Below are 17661 nucleotides of genomic sequence, written 5' to 3' on the forward strand. Positions count from 1 at the left end.
AGAGAAACCAACAGTTCAGAGATTCTACGGAGATAGAACTGATGAGACTTGCCTATCAATTGGTGATAAAGAAAAGAAGATAAAGTAACAGTTCATGAGAAAAAAAAGAGCTTTTTTTTTTTTTAAATGAACTGAAAGGTAAGAGTATATTCTGTGGCCTCCAAAAAAATCTCAATATAACTTTAGATTGAATTAATAGAATCACAGTATCCAGAACTACTTGCAGGATTATCTGTTTGTATTTTATCTTAGCCAAACCATTGGGACTATTTTGTTCAGTTCTTAAAGCCACATTTTAGAAAAATCATTAAATATTATAGAAGTCAGAGGAAAGTGAACAGGAAAACAAAGGAATTAAAAACTATATTGTGTAATAATCCGTTGAAAGAATTGGACGGATCTAACTTGGAGTAAAGAAGATTTGGGATATCCATCATAGTTATCTTTAGTACCTGAACATGGAGGAAAAAACTAGATTTATTCTGCTTGGCCACAAAAGGCAAAACTAAGGGAAATCATTGGAAGGTTCAGAAAGGCAAATCTGGAATAGATAAAAAAGAAAAACTTCCTAACAATTATGGCTATCCATCAGTTGAAGGGATTTCCATGGAGCCAAGTGAGTACCCAATCATTACAGGCCTTTGAGAAAAGAAAATAACTTAAATTGTCATTTCCATGATATCTTGATGTTAAAAAGTGGTCTGGAGCATGATTCTTTTTCAGTTAGCAGTTAAACTAAAAGAACTAATTCACTCAGGGAAACATCACTCTTTCAGTTATATAGATTCATAACCCAGGAGTCATCCTTGATATTCCACTTTCAATTATCCATTCTTCCATCTCACTTCCACCAATATTTGATTGCCAAGGCTTCTTGATTCCACCTACTTGAAAATTCTGACATCTGTTCCCTTCTTTCTACTCATATCACAACTGTCCTAGTCTATCATTTTTCTTTTAAACTACTATAAACATTTACTAAATGGTCTCCTTAAACTCATCTTCTACAGAGTTGCCAAAATTGTATTGTTGAAAGGAAAATTCTTTGGGCTTTCACCCTGACTAATGATGCAGAACTCAGAACAAAGAATTAATAGAATTTATTCTAAGTCAAAATAGCCATACATTGACAGGCCAATCACGGGAGATAAGTGATGTCTTTAATTGCTTTTATTGATAACTTTCTTAAGATAAAGACAATTCAGATAAGTCAATGTCAGTAAAAAAGATTGGGCCCTTGCACCTCAGTTCCTCCTCAAGGTACTAAGTGTGTGACAATTTGCAGATAGGAGTACAAACATCACAGGTAGAGGTATATGGCAAAGAGCAAGTAATGCAAAATCTGCAGATTCATCATCTTTCCCAACACTGATTGACAAGCAAGGCTGGGAACAGTAAGTTAGCATATCTTTCAATAATATTTCTAAAGCACAACTGTGGTAACAACATTTCCTTACTCAATAAACTTCAAGGGCTTCCCATTGCCCTTGGTATAAAATTCAAATTCCTCTATTTGACATTAAAGACCTTTACAATTTGGCTGCAGTATGCCATTCCAGAGTGATAGTACATTATTCTCCCTCATGCACATTATGAAGCAATTAGGTTGCTCAGTAGAACCTAGACTTGAATTAAAACCTGATCTCAGACATTTACTAGCTAGGTATCTCTGGGAAAGTAAATTATCTCTGTTTGCTTTAATCTTTTGGAGAAGGAAATGACAAACCACTCCACTATCTTTGTGAAGAAAATTCCATGGACATTACTGGGGGACTACAGTTCTTGCAATCATGAAGAGCTGAACAACTGAACAATGCATGCTCTACTCCAAAGTGAATTCACTTGTTATTTGCTATAATCAACTCTGACTTTGTGATTCCATCACTTCTTCAGAATTACTCCACTTCATTGATGCATTAAAACTGGCTTTCATCTCCTGAATACCATTTTTACTTCTGTAGCTTCCTCAGCATTTTGACTCTAGTTTGAATCACTTAATCACCAATTTTTTAGTGTTCACTCTGTGCAAGATCCCATGCCCTAGCTTTTGCTAGGGATGCAAAAATGAAATGAAATGAAATAACAAAATAAAATAATCATTGCCTTTAAATAACTTATACTCTCTTCTACTGGGCTGGGAAGAGAATACATATACAAGTAAATAAATCCAAAGTAATTTTAAGAGGGAGAAAGTTAATGATCTTCAGGCTCAATTTTCATGAAAAGCAGCATTTATTCCCTCCTTCCTTGACTATGTTCCCCAGTACTCTTTATGAATCATGTCCTTCTCCTTATCTTAGCACTCAGGCTGCATGCATAGGACAACCACTCCCCAAACTAAGATTCCTGGTCAAAGCAACAAGTCATTTGTATTCTCCAGTGGTTTGTACTGCTTGTCTTTCTTCATCCCTTAGTTAGTAGCACTAACAGTTGACTATACAAATAATATAACTTTTTGTAGAAACATCAACTTTCCAGAAAGGAAAAATGTATAAATGTGTTCTAGAAATTACCAGAAACAGTTGGCAACTATCAAAGAGTTTTCTATACCTTATTTAATCTGATCCATTGTAAGGATCAATCAGAAACTATAATTCCTTATGCTTCATAATTTCTTCCTTCTATGAAATACAGAAGCTAGATGAAGAAGGTTTTATTCCCTTTTTCTGAACAGGATCTCAAAATTTCTGGAAGAAAAAGTGGGGAGAGATAGAGCCTAGGAAACACAAGAAATACTGTGTGGTTGTTTCCTTGCTCTATATGAACCTCTTACTGACTTTAGACTTTCTCCTTCTCCATTCATAGTGACTTGTCTGGCCTAGCCTGTGAATTGGTGCCTTTGACTAAGGCCTGATTTTTAGTCTCCTGCTTGAATCTTGATTTAGGCCAGTGAGTCTCACAGCTCCCAGGGAGTCCCAACAGAAGGAAGGGCAGAGGCCAGATCCCTTGGGATCATTTGGGGAGTAAGAGAAATCTCATCTACTAATGCAGCAGAACCCCAGCACAATTATTAAATAAATGCTTGTTGAATAAATTAATATTCCTAATCCAGGAAGTCTTCTTTCAGCTGACATCTGGGGGCAGCAGAGGATAGAGGCCCTCAGAAGGGGAATTTGATTTCAGACTGTCAGTGAATCACAAAGAGATGTAAATATATCTGAACATTAGCAGAGACAAATATAAAGTTAGTAGGAGAGAGTATGTTGAAAATACTTTGACTGGAACTTAAGACTAGATGAAGGGGAGCAATATGAAATAATGGTATAAAACTAAATATCAGTTAAATTTTAATTCAATAGATATACACAGTGAAAGTTTTCAAGAAAAGTGTATTAAGAAGACAACTCATACAATTGTGTCAAGGATGAACTGAAGAAGACTTAGAAGGGAGGCAGAAAAACCATTAAAAGATTATTATTATAATTATGTAAAAAGAAAACTGGTAGGGCTAAACTACAACAATTGCATTAAGAATGAAAAGGAGAATTTTTATTGAAAGTAGAATAATAAAATTGGCTGACATTTTTATAGCTCTTCAATGTTTACAGCTATCAAAAAACTTTCTATATATTATCTAATCTGATCCATTGTAAAGATAAAATTACCATACTTCCTATAAAGTATATATTGCTAGTCTTCTTTTACAAATAAAGAAACTTATTGGAGGAGCAATGGAAAAATAAATACATTAGTGCCATGTCGGTAGGCTGTGAACTGATCCAGACATTTTGAAAGCAACTTGCAACTATGACTAGAAAGGCACCAACCTGTGCATACCCTATGTATATACCCAGCTACTCTACTACTTGGTCTATAACCTAAGGAAATCAAAGGAAGATTGTGATAACTCCAAACTGAAAAGTTAAGGGTTTTTTCCTCCCTTTGAGAATTGGCTAAATAAACTGTGATTTTTTTTTTAGTCTACTGGAATATTAATGTTCCATAAGAAATGGAGAAATTAACAGTGTTTGCAATGATATTATAAGAGAGAAAGCAACTTTGAAAGACTTTAAGAAATCTGACCAATACAATGATAAACTATGAGTCCAAAAGAATGAAGATGAAACATGCCACTTCCTTATTCACAGAGAGGTGATAAAATGCAGAAATATTTTCATTTTGGGATACGAATGTACATGGAAGAATGAATAGAATACTAGGATTAGAGTCAAGAAGACTTGAGTTCAAATTTGCTCAGACAATTGTAAGCTATGTGACCCTGGGCAAGTCATTTAACTATTTGCCTCAGTTTCTTCATCTGTAGAATGATTCAGAGAAGGAAATGGCACACCACTCTACTGTCTTTGCCAAGAAAACCACAAGTAGGGGCATGAATAATAGGACATGACCAAAACAACAGAGTAACAACAAAAAAAGTGGGAATTTGTTTTGTGAGAGGGAGAGGAAAGATTTTGTTTTTGATTTTTTTTTTAAATTATGAGGGTAGTAGTAGGGACAGCCTAATAAAATATCTGTTACTTTAGAAAGAAAAAAAATTTAAAGGGGAAAATTGAAATTAAGAGAAATTTAAGTATATTCTTGATCACACAGCTAGTTCTAATCAAAGACAGGAATTAAGCCCAAGGCATTTTTTTACTTAAAGTGCATACTTTCCACAATGCTGCTTCTAAGTAGAACTGACAGAACTTGTCAACTGACTTGATGTAAGAGACAAGAGAAAGGAAACAAGGATGATTCTTAAGTTTCAATTTTGGGTGATGGGGAAAATGTGGGTGCCATCCAGAGAAACAAAGGAAACATTGTCTTGTTTGACTCTGGGCAGTTTAAATATTATTCTCCCCACTTTGAAAGTAACCCAGAGAAATTGAACAGCCACTTCAACATATCTCCATAGGAGGAACAGCCCAAGAGGGTACTAGATATTGGCTGCCTTCACTCCCCAGTAAATGCACAGCCCAGTGGAGAAGTATAGTGGAGCTTACTAGAGAATAAACATCCCTCTGAACCCAACAATGCCTACCTCCCTTTGAAAAAGGCCACGTAGAAAATTGGGGAATAGGCATTGACGAACTTCAGCAGGAAAGCTTTGAGGATCAGTCGCTCCTCGAAGGTCTGTTCTGTTTTCGGTACCTCTGCAAGAAAAGAACAAACCTGAGCAGGGTGGTGAGACCGAGGGGATCCCCATTTCCTCTCTCTCAAACCCACAAGAGGAAATAGTGCTAAAGTCAGATTGGGGAGTTGGTTTTGGATCATGGCTCTGGTTTTTGTGTAGTTTTTGTGACTGCAAGAAAAGTACTTTTCCTACATAAGTCTCAGTTTCCTCATTTGCAACATAGATATATATACATTTGCAACATATATTTCAAGAGGTTCTTTTGAGGGAACATATGTCTGTGTACACATGTCAGTACTTATATACAAAATTTTAAAAATACTAAAAATTAACAAATGGTATGTTCCAACTTGACTGAAATAAGCTATTTCTGTTTAAAAAAATTAGGGAATGGACAAAAGAAGAGAAACCAATAAAAGTAATTACCAGTTCCCAACATATAATAAGTGCTAAAAATACTTGTTTTCTGACTAGAAAAGGTTAATTGACATAAATCAATCACATCAACAAGGGGACTAGAAGTTAAAAAACTGATGTTCTTGCCAATTGGAGTAAAACATCAGCTAAGGGCAATGCTGATTTAGAGTATAAACTTGTTTATAATATCTTACTGAGGAGCATGGTGGATGGTTACCAAAAAAAAAATCTCCTTATAAAATAGCAAAAAAGAAAATGGAAAGAAAAATACATGAAGTATGAATAACAAAAAGTACTGCATAACTAGGCAGTGCAGAAGACAGACTGGTAGAAATCAGGAAGACTTATCTCCCTGAGTTCAAATCTGACCTCAGACACTTTCTAGCTGTGTGATCCTGGGCAATTCACTTCCTCTATTTGCCTCAGTTTCCTCATCTGTAAAATGGACTAGAGAAGGAAATAGAAAACCATTCCAGTATCTCTGCCAAGAAAACACCAAATGGAGTAACCAAGAGTTGGATATAACAACTGAACAACAATGAGTAGCAAAAATAAACTAGAGAGCTTGTGCCAAAGGATAAATTTGATCTCACAGATATTGTTAAGACCAGGTATGATGAGGCTCATTACCAGAATACTTCCTGAAAAAGTGTAATGAAATAAGATAAGCAAAAGGAAAGAAGGCATTTTGAAATTTGAAGGCATTATGCAGTCAAGAAAAGCCAGGAAATCAAAGGAAAAGCATTTGACTGAAGTTCAATGGAGACAGAAGCTGAAGTGATAATGATTAGGTATTCTGAAACAAATCCTAAGTCTTCTACTGAGGTATGATGGAGAAGTGATGGAGAACTTCATTTAATCCAGACATCTGCTAGAGTTATCTCTCTGCCAAGAGCAGAGCAATGAATAATTTCTTGACATGCTTTAATGATAATTTCCTCTTTTAAAAGGTAGAGGAAGCAACAAGATGTTCTGGATTTAATTTATACCAGCAGTGAGGAATTGGTTACTATGGTAGAAATTATGGAACCCTAAGGAAGAGTGATTATTCTATCTTAAAGTTTTTGATAAAGGAGAGAAAAAATGCACATAGTCTGATAGGTACCCTATATTTGAGAAAACAGATTTCGCCAGTTACAAGAAAGTATAGATAAGATTTTATTACCTAAAATTCTTTTTTTTTATTTCTGTTTCCAAATTTCCCTGTTATTTAAAAATTTTTAAATTATGTATTTAATTTTTAATTTATCATTATTATTTATTTTTTTATTTATTTTATTGAAAAACAAATAAGAAAAAAGAAAAACAGAAAAGGAACACGAAACAAAACAATATCATTATGTACCTAGCAGAACATCAGACAGGATTAAAAAAATATAACAATAAATAACCAGTTCATGAAAGTATATATATAGTAGTAGATCTCTTAAAATTCTACAGGATAACTTAGTTCAGAAAAAATGGGAAGCTCTTAAGGTTGAGGTTCTTAAACTTTTAGAATCATGGTAATCTGTGTCTTTGGCTATCTGGTAAAACGCTAGGGGCCCCTGCTCAGAAGAATGTTTTAAAATGTATGAGATAAAATATATAGAAGTACAAAGGAAACCAATTTTATTGAAATAATTATCTTTTTTTTAAGTTCATGTACCCTATGCTAAGAACCTTTATTTTGAGGAGACAGAGAAAACTTCTCTGAGGAGGAAAAAGGAGCTTTCTAAAAGCATACTCTAAAGATATACAGAAAACTCACCACCCAATTTGAATTTTAAGACATATGAAGATGAAAACAAGGAAGATGAAAGAGATAAATTGAAAAAAGAAAGAATTACTTAATGTCTTTCCAACGACTTATACCGTGTAAAAATAATTTCAAGAGTACTAAAAGTGCTGTTAAGGAAGCTAAGGATAACAAAAATGGTGGGTTTTAGTTTTGGGGGAGAATAGAATAGGATCAGAGAAGGTTACCATTATTACAAGAGTATGTGGGGTGGAGTAATAATAATTGATGTCACAGAGAAACCAAAATAGTAGCATAGTAGCTCAATTCTCTTTTGCCTCTCCTTGTTTTTTTGTTTTGTTTTGTTTTTTTTTTTTTGTTTTGTTTTGTTTTGTTTTGGGGCCAATGAGGATGATATTTGAACTTGAACTTTAAAAGATAGAATATCTTTTATTCTCTTACTACCTATATATTGAATCTCCTGAAACAAAGGAACTACATTTTCAGGCACTAAAAGCAGCAAATCTAATGGTTTTATCTGAAAGACTATTAAAAGAGGAGATGTATCATCTGAGTGGGAAAAGGACAAATATCATGATTTTTTAAATGGAAAAGAATAGAGGTTGCTGATATGAGACAATGAGTTTAAACTTTATTCTTAATACATTTTTAGAAGGTAGGTTAGTGAACATTTAGAAGAAGTAATGAACACAAAGAGTCAGCATGTCTTGAGCTTTATTCTCCTTCCCCACCCAGATTATAGGATCATTGGTATAAGGATGATCTTTGAACTTTAAAAGGTAGAATATATATGGCTAATAGGGAGTTGATTCAAAGAAAGGTAAGGAGATAATATGAAAATCTGTCTTTGACAAGATTGAATCATGTGAAACAAAGGAACAACATTTTCAGGCACTAAAAGAAGCAGCAAATCTGATGGTTTTGTCTGAAAGACTATTAAAAGAGAAAATGTATCACCTGAGTGGGGAAAAGGACAAATGTACCTCCAAGGCTGTCCTATCCACCAATCCTCTTATTTTACACTTTTCATTTTACAAATGAGGGAACTAAAGCACAGTAAGATAAATTAGCTGGTCCAAGGTCACACAGAAAGCAAGCATCAGAGGTATAATTTGACCTTAGGCCTCAAACATCAGAATAAGTATTTTCTCCACTATAGCATACCAGGGAATATTACAGATATAGTTTACTTAGATTTTAATTAATAAAATGTTTCATTATAGTTTTGTGGAAAACAGAGAGAGGTAGGCAATGGCACAATTAGATGAATTTGGATTTTGTTTGGTCTAAACTTATAGCAGTCATTAAGCATTTAGATGGAGGCCTCCAGTGAAAGTGCTTAAGAACTTATTCTTGTACTATTTACCAATTTTATTACTGACTTTGGAGATGTGCGTGCACGTTAATATATCTGCAAAATTATAAGCAGGATATATACTTATATAGAGAGAAATGTGTATGTTTGGATATATTATATACATGTACATATATATACATATAACATAGATGTATATGTAAATACAATGTGTATATATGTATTAGATATGTGCATGCATATATACACATACATATATGTCCTGCTTATAATTTTGCAGATGGCACAAAGCTGATGACATTATAAGGAGTCAAAAAGATCTTAGTCCAGCAGTTTGACTGTTGAACCAATTGAAGAAAATGAAATTTACTGAGATAGATGTCAAATTTACACTTGGGTTTAAAAAATGAATACTATGAATACAAAATGGAGAAGGCAAAGCTAGGCAATGAATCATCTGAAAAAGATCTGAAGGCATAAATAAATTCAGACTCAGTAGGAGTCCCACAGCAAAAAGAGCTTTACAGACAGAGGAGAATTCAGTAGCCTGAATTCTCTACACCTGAAAAAGAACATTCCTCAGTGTACTTCACAAGTGGTCATCCAGTCTTTGTTTAAAGACCTCCATTAAGGAGATTCTACTACATCCTGAAAGAGGCCATTCCATTTTTTAATAGTTCTAATAATAAAGACATTTTCTATCAAACTTGATTTTTCCCATTATCATTCTTCCTGTTTTTACTTTTGTTCTTTTGGACCAAATAGAATAATTTTAATTCTTCTTCCTTAGGAGTCTTCTATATATTTGAAGATACCTGTCATGTATCATGTCCCCCATCATTTCTTTTCTAGACTAACCATCCCTAGATCTTTCAACCTATTTTTCTATAACATGAATTCAAAGATCTCCATCATTCTAGTCATTTTCCCCTGGCAGAAATCTAATTATTCATTCATATTACTCCATTTTAGTATTTGACAAGTAGCCTCCTCCAGTATTCCCATTAGATAAACAGAAAATAATATATTTTAGGACACTGGATAGTTTACAAATAAACTACAAATAAAAAGTTACAAATAAATCCACTTTTATACATCTTGTACATTTACTCATTTGAACTTTAAATGTATCCTAGTGCACTCCATAGTACAAATGTTATCATTTTACAGATGAATATAAAGCTAGTTAAGTGTCTAGCTGGGACTTAAACTCAACCATCCTGGCCCTAAACCCTTAGATAATCTCTAAGTTTCCTTTCCTTATGAATCTATTTCAAAGACTAAAGAAGTAAGTTAATCTTTTAGACTCATCTTTACCCCAAAGGTTTTCTATTCCTCTTCACATCTTTTCCTATCTGAATTGCATTAATCTGGTATTGCCAGACTTATAGTTTTGAGCAGTCCATGTGCCCCATGGCATTCTTAAAACATTTCCTAAACCATCCCTTGATTACAACAGCTCAACTGCAACTAATTACATTGTTGAACTTATGCTACCTTTTAACTTTCCAACCTCAGCAGCATCACCATGAACTGGAAGTCTCTATGCCAGGGTCTATTTTGGGGTTATGAGTCCAGGCCACTGTTTAATGGTTAGTATGGCTGATGCGTGACATAATAGGCATTGCTTAAATTGAGGAGTTTTTAAAAACCCCTACTTATTACATGAAATTCCTCAGTCTAGATTTTTGTAAGTATGTCCAGGCTACTTAGCCAAGGAGAGTCATATGGATTAGAAGAGTAGAAGTGAAGAGGTGGGGAGGGGGTGAGTGGAATTGGGATATGATTATATCATTGTAATTCAATTGGAAATAAAGTTGGAAAAAGTTCACATGGATGACTTTTTTGGGTATTAATTTTTTTTTTAAATTTTGAATTCCCAATTTTATTCTTCTCTCCCTCTCCTGGGAGAATAATCAATCAAATATAGGTTAAGCATGTACAATTTTGTAAAACATTTCCATATTTGTCATTTTGTACAAGAAAAGTTGATTAAAAGAAAGAAATGAAAAATCTGTATTCAAACAATAACAATTCTTTTTTTCGGGAGACAGAATGCTTCATCATCATTCTTTGAAATTACCTTGAATCTTTGTATTGCTATAAATAGTTAAATTATGCACAGTTCTCTATTGAACAATGTTGCTATTACTGTGCACAACATTCTTCTGACTCTTCATTTCACTATGCATAAGTTCATATATGTCTTTCCAGGTTTTTCTGAAGTTATCCTGCTTATCATTTCTTATAGCATAATAATATTCCATTACATTCATTGTTTATCCAATTTTCAGTTGATGGGCATACCTTTGATTTTTACCACAAGAAGAACTGCTATAAATATTTTTATACAAACAGGTTCTTCCTACTGCCTTTTTATGGAAGCCAGTGGTACAGGTGGATCAAAGATTATGCTTAATTTTATAGTTTTTTTGGATATAGTTCCATATTGTTCTCCAGAATGGTTGGATCAGTTTACAGCTCCACCAACAGGCACATTGATGTTTCAATTTTCCCACATTCTCTCTAACATCCAACATTTTCCTTTTTTTTTTTTTTTTTTTTGTCACATTAGCCAATTTGATAGGTATAATGTAATATTTAAGAGTTGTTTTAATTTGCATTTCTCTAATAAATACTAATAAAAACATTTTTTGTTATGACTTTGATTTCTTTGTCTGAAAACTGTTAATATTCTTTGATCACTTATTAATTGAAGAATGACATGTATTTTTATAAATTTGACAGCTCTCTATATATCTGAGGTTTGTTGCAAATATAAAAAAAATCTGTTTTCCTTATAATTTTGGTTGCATTGATTTTGTTTGTGCAAAAACATTTAATAATTTTATTATTATTTAATATTTTAATTAATCATATTAATATTCAATGTATTTTCTTTTATATACCTAATTTTTGTTATCCTATTTCCTGATTTTTCTAGCAGTTTTTGTAATATAAATTATTAAATAAAGATTTTTATTCCAAAAGTTTGGATTTTAGATTTATATTACATCAGATTAGTCAATGATAGATTGTTTTGATCATTACTACTTTAAAATACAATATGAGATCTGGTATGTCTAGACTACTTTTTTTTTTTTTTTTGATTCCTTTGATATCCTTGAGCTTTTATTCTTCCAGGTGAATTTTATTATTTATTCTAGCTCTATGTAATAATTTTTGAAAGTTTGATTTGCATAACACTAAATAAATAATTTAGGTAGAATTGTCATTTTTATTATATTGGCTTAGCTTATCCATGAATAATGAATATTTTCCCTGTTGTTTAGGTTTGACTTTATTTATGTGAAAAGTTTTATAGTTGTGTTAATACAGTTCCTGGGTTTGTTTTGGCAATATAAAATATTTTCAAGTATTTTATATTGTCTACAGTTATTTTGAATGGAATTTCTCTTGTTGCTAGACTTTATTGGTAAGATATAAAAATGCTGATAATTAATGTAGGTTTATTTTGTATCCTGCAACTTTGTTAAAGTTGCAAATAATTTCAAGTAGTTTTTTAGTTGTTTCTCTAGCATTTTCTAAATATAACAATGTATCATTTGCAAGAGTGATAGTTTTATTTCCTCATTGCCTATTCTAAACCCTATAATTTCTTTTTCTTCTCTTATTGCTGTAGCTAGCATTCTACTACAATATTAAAGAACAGAGGTGATAATGGGTATCCTTGCCTCATATTTGATTGTACTGAGAAGACTTCTAGCTTCTCCTCTTAATAGATAATGCTTGCTGATGGTTTTAGATAAATATTACTTATCACTTTAATTTATTCATATTTTCTCAAGTGTTTTAATAGGAATGGTTGCTATATTTTGTCAATAACTTTCTTTGCATCTATTGAGATAATCATATGATTTCTGTTGTTTTTGTTATGGATATAGTCAATTATGCTGATAGTTTCCTTAATACTTATCATGCTTGATCTTTGTGATATGTTGCTGCAATATCTTTACTAGTATTTTATTTAAAAATTCAGCATCAATATTCATTAGGGAAATTAGTCTATAATTTTTTTCCTCTGTTTTGGCTTTTCTTGGCTTGGGTATCAGGACCATATTTGTGTCATAAAAGGAATTTAGTAGGACTCTTTTATTAATTTTTTTTCCAAATAGTTTGTATACTGTTGGGATTAATTTACTTTAAATGCCTGGTAGAATTTACTTGTGAATCCACGTGGTTGTGGGTTTTTTTTTTTTTTAATAGGAAATCTATTAATAGCTTGTTCACTTTATTTTTCTGAAATGAGTTATTTAAGTAGTTTATTTCTTCTTCTATTAATCTGGGCAATTTCATTTACATCATCAAATTTATTGGCATATAATTGGGTAAAATAACTCCTAACAAATTGTCTTAATTTCTTCTTCACTGGAAGTAAATTTACCCATTTCATACTGTCCAGGCCTTTTAAAATTATTATTATTATTATTATTATTATTATCATGGCTTTCAAGTAGTCTAATAATTTTTATATTATCTTTCCTGAATCTATTTTCTAGATTGGTCATTTTTCCAAGGAGAAATTTCACATTTTCTTCTGTTTTTCTTTTTTTACTTCTTTAAAATTTTGTTTTATTGAATCTTGACGTGTCATAGAGTCTTTTAACTTCCACTTGCTCAGTTCTCATTTTTAAGGAATTATTTTCTTCAGTGAGCTTTGACACTTTCTTTTCCATTTGGCTAATTCTACTTTTTAGGGATTTGTTTTTCTTGATAATCTTTTGTATATCTTTTCCCACACCACTGCCCTTTTTTAAATTATTCTCTTCCATTATTCATTTCTTTTCTTACTTTTCTAATTTCCTTTTTAAAATCTTTTAAAGCTCTTCTAAGAATTCTTTTTGCATCTGAGACCAAATTGCATTTTTCCTTGAAGCTTCACATGTAGCTATTTTGATACTATTATCTACTTCTAAATTTATTCCTTGATCCTTTCTGTCACCATAGTAACTTTATTTAAGTTTTTTTTTTTTTTTTTTAGTTTGGTTTTCTGCTAATTTTTTTCTGCCTTTTTTGTGAGGATTTTTTTGTGAGAGTTTGGCTCTGGCTCTCCATTGTCTCAAGCTCTTTGTTTTGGGGCTCAGGGTCTTAGGATGGAATTTCACTGAACTTCAGGACTTGGCTGCTTGCTTTCACTAGAGGGTAGGCTTCCCTTCTGGCTTGTACTGGGGGGTGGGACCTCCTTGTTAGCTTTCTCTGGATGGGGGGATTAGCTGCTGGCCTACCCCAGGGGTGGAGCCTTGCTATTGGGTTGCTATGGTAACGGGGTCTTTCTAATGGCTGGCCCTGGAGGAGGGATCTTGTTGCTGGTCTATCCCAGAAGTGGGGTACTGCTGCTAGATTGCTATAGAAACAGGGCCTCTCTGTAACAGGCCCTGGACAGTGAATTTCTTAACATCTCTCAGCTTTGTGGTTTTTTCCTTCCTGACACACCCATAATCACAAATAGGCTCATGAGATAGGAGAGCAAAGGCAGTCCGTACCTCAGGCTATTACAGATCTTGGCAACAAATGGCTAAATTCAAACTAATGCTGGTAACCACAATCCTTTTTTAAATAATCATTTGTGCTGATTATTTTATCTTAATAATTACCAGTATGCCCCACTCCAGTTAACCACTTCTCTCTGTTTACTTTGGTTACCAAAAGATCTAAGCCTTTTCAAGTTCTGACCCGACAGCCTCCCATCTGACTTATTTATACTTAACTCATCAGATTCTCAATGGGCTGAGGACCCACAATCCCTTCCATCAGTTTGGTTACCCACTCATCTGCAGAAAAGGAATGTGAATCCCAAAGCTCTGGTGCTCAAAGGCTTGGAAAAGTTAGCCATTGATTCTAAAGACCCTTTCTAGTCTTATGATTCTACGCTTGATAATTTCTGTGTTCAAAATGTGTTTTAAAAAAAAGCATCCCCTAAATGAATAAGGCAGGGGAGATGGCATCTTCTGGGTGGCCCTCAGCTACTGCCAGATGTGTTCAAAATTGCCAGATGTGCACTACTATGTATGGTTTATTGAATGAATGAATTTTCAAGATTTCTGGTATGGCTTGTATCATTGAGGTCCAAATGCTTAACAACATCTGCCTACTGGTTTTATATGATTAATGTGGGGGGCATTTGAATATTAAACCAAATTTATGTTATTGATTAGGAATCTGGCCTAAGGATCTGAGTTATAAATGGGTCAAGCCTGTGAATGATCCTAGATATGAAAGATTGAGGGAAAAAAGAAATGCATGCAAATCTAGAGACTGGGACATAGAGGTAGCTGCTACATTTGATTTCCTATCACCCTATTCAAACTGGACAGAATTAGATTTCTCAATTATTACAGAGCACTAGGGCAAGAATTTTCTAACAGTGCACTGAAAATGGCATTTGGTTTTTTCAGAATGATTGTTCTTGTCTGTGCTCTCCTTGTCTGTGCCGATAAATCAAGGGACTGGTTATTATTTATTGGTTTCATTTCTAAAAATCACAAGAGTTTTAAGGGCCATGAACAACGTAAATAATGGGAATTGCCAATAAACAATCCAAATCTCCAGGACTTACCACTAAATCGGAGGCATGGCCCCACCTTATTCATAGGTCTTCTTGTGCTTTTAGGAGTACTATGACTATGGTCTTTGCTGGACTTTCTGGGAAAGGAGAAAGGGTCAAACTTTCCTGTATGGAGTGGGGAATGGGATAGTAACCTGGATTTCTTGTACTATGGAGAAGATGAAAGCATGGAACTTAAAAAGGAATATGAACAAAAATGCCTTGAGTTCTATAGAGCAGTGAAGTCTTTTGACCCACTCCATCATGATCCTACTCCAAAAGAACAGAAATCAGAAGGGAGAGAATGAGCACAACATTGATGTATTGGCTGTCAGAACCTATGCAGTATAAGATGAATTTTGCCAAACACTTGGCAAAAACTTTGCTCCAGACCATTGGGCAGCATTTTGAGACTACTCAGCTCTGGTTCTTAAATAGAACAGGTGATTTCAAAGATCATTTAACAAATGTCCTGTTTCTTTCTGGGGAAAACCCTAAAACTAGGTCCACTTGAGAAAATTGCCTACATCTTTCATCAATGTAATCATAATTTTTTTTGGCTTTTTTTTTTAGTCATTTCAGAAATGTTTGATTCTTCATGACCCCATTTGGTGTTTTCTTGGCAAAAAATATTGGAATGGTTTGCCAGTTTTTTTTTTTTTTCCAGCTCATTTTACAGATGAGATAAATGAGACAAATGCGATTAAGTGACTTGTTCAGAGTTATGTAGCTAGTAACTATTTAGGAGGCCAGATTTGAACTCAGAAAATTGAATCTTCCTGACTTCAGGCCCACAATGGTTTTCCTGATAGACTTCCACTATTAGGATAATGAAAAGAAGAAATGACCACAGCCAAGGAGGAAAGGACAGGATAACTAGATAGTACAGTACATAAAAAACAGAATCTGGAATCAGGAAGACATAGAGTAGATATGAATCCATGTGATTGGTGTAAGCTGATGTTGAAAAATTTTACATTATAAAGAGACAGAACCTAAACTGGACTCAGGGTGATAAAATACCTTTAGGCATCTCCTGCTTCCATAGAAATACCATTGGCACTGGAGTGGGAAAAGTATTACTTACAATATATTCAGAATTTTAGAGGAACATTGCATCAATGAACCCAATAGATCAATCGGATATCCCATGAGATAGTCAAGGTCCAATTCTAAGTCCATATTCCAACTAATATCTGACCTGGGTTGTTACTGGGAGTGGGAGGGGGCAAGTAAAGAAGTATCCTCTTGTCAGTGGCTTATTCTAGGCATGCCTGGGTGGCTTTGGAGGAACCTCAACTGGAACCGAGTGGGAAGTCTGAACCTGTGTGGGTGAGTCAGTCAAAGAGCATGAGGTGCTAGCTCCCTTCCCTGAGGGCAGATCAAGCTTTCACAAACACCAATGTTTCCTGACAGCACTAAAGGCTGCCATCTGGTCTTATTTCTGTTTTTCTCTGTGTGTATGCTTGGGGGGTGGGGCAGAGGAGGGAGAACCCACTACCCCTTTTCTCTCCCTGTAATGTTGTTGTCTTGTTTGTGCTGTGGGGAGGGAAATATCCAGGCAGGAGTTAGAAAGCCAGCTGTGTAACCAGACAACCAGCTGTGGGAGTAGAGAGTGGAAGAGAGGGTTTAAGGGTTCTCTTTGCAGCCCCTCGGTTACTCTCTTCTTCCAAAGAAAGTAGAAAAGAGAATCAGGCATAGGGGGTAGGAATGTAATATGTTTGGGTGTTTCTGGGACACACCTGTCAGGCCCAGCTGTTCTGAAGGGCTTCCTAACTGGAGGGAATCCATGGTCCCAAGGGCAGGGAGATGGGAGACCTGAAGCTACTAGCACCTTGGCCAAATGCCAGGATTCCCAAGCCTTCTGCCTAAACCCCTCTGAGGCATCTGGCTTGTGAAGAAATGGCATTAAACTGCAAAGGGATAGATTTAGGTTAGAACTAAAGAGAAATATATTTGATGGCTAATGAACAGGAAAGAAGTTGCCACCTCCTTTCCCCAAGGGCTTTAAAAATCTTTCAGAGACATCCAACCAGGAAGCCTAGGTATTTCTAGGTGAACTACTCCAAAACTACAATAAATATAAGCAAGCAGAACCCTTAAAAACCACAGTATTGATCCATCAAGTCAAAGGTTCACATCCTGCATGGATCAGTTCTTTGCCTCTTTCCATAGTTACAGGTTACCTTAACTATGGGACATCCTATACAAGTTGTTACTGGTCATGAGGAAGACAGGTGAGATGGGCAACTTTATCCTTATTCAAAAAGCAAACAAATCATGAGTTCATGGACAAAGATCAGAGCACATGAAAGCAGGTGTCCTTTTCCCAAGTGCCTAAAGGCAATCTAAAGAAACAATATATCTGGTTTCTGGTTTCTGGCTACATTACTGGAACAGGAACAGGAGGGGTCAAGATTGTCATTCATGGTTCTGCCTCAAGCCAGAGCAAGTATATAGTCCAGCAAACTCATTTAATGGTAAGTTTAGAGCTCTTGCTTATGCTAACGTTCACTCCTGCCCAATTCAGTTCCTAACACAGATTATACCTC

At 34.4% G+C, this 17661-nt stretch overlaps 1 protein-coding gene across 2 annotated transcripts in view; it reads right to left on the reverse strand.

The window, feature by feature from the left end:
• ANO2 (anoctamin 2) overlaps positions 1-17661 on the reverse strand; it is a 531090-nt gene that overhangs the window by 86097 nt on the left and 427332 nt on the right. For both annotated transcript variants that reach the window (XM_074269016.1, XM_074269017.1), the window contains one exon: positions 4982-5093. In XM_074269016.1, coding sequence (XP_074125117.1) covers positions 4982-5093 — 112 coding nt within the window. The remainder of the gene's footprint in view (positions 1-4981; positions 5094-17661) is intronic.

Source organism: Sminthopsis crassicaudata, chromosome 5, assembly GCF_048593235.1.
Source record: "Sminthopsis crassicaudata isolate SCR6 chromosome 5, ASM4859323v1, whole genome shotgun sequence".
In the NCBI taxonomy this organism is placed as follows: Eukaryota; Metazoa; Chordata; class Mammalia; order Dasyuromorphia; family Dasyuridae; genus Sminthopsis; species Sminthopsis crassicaudata.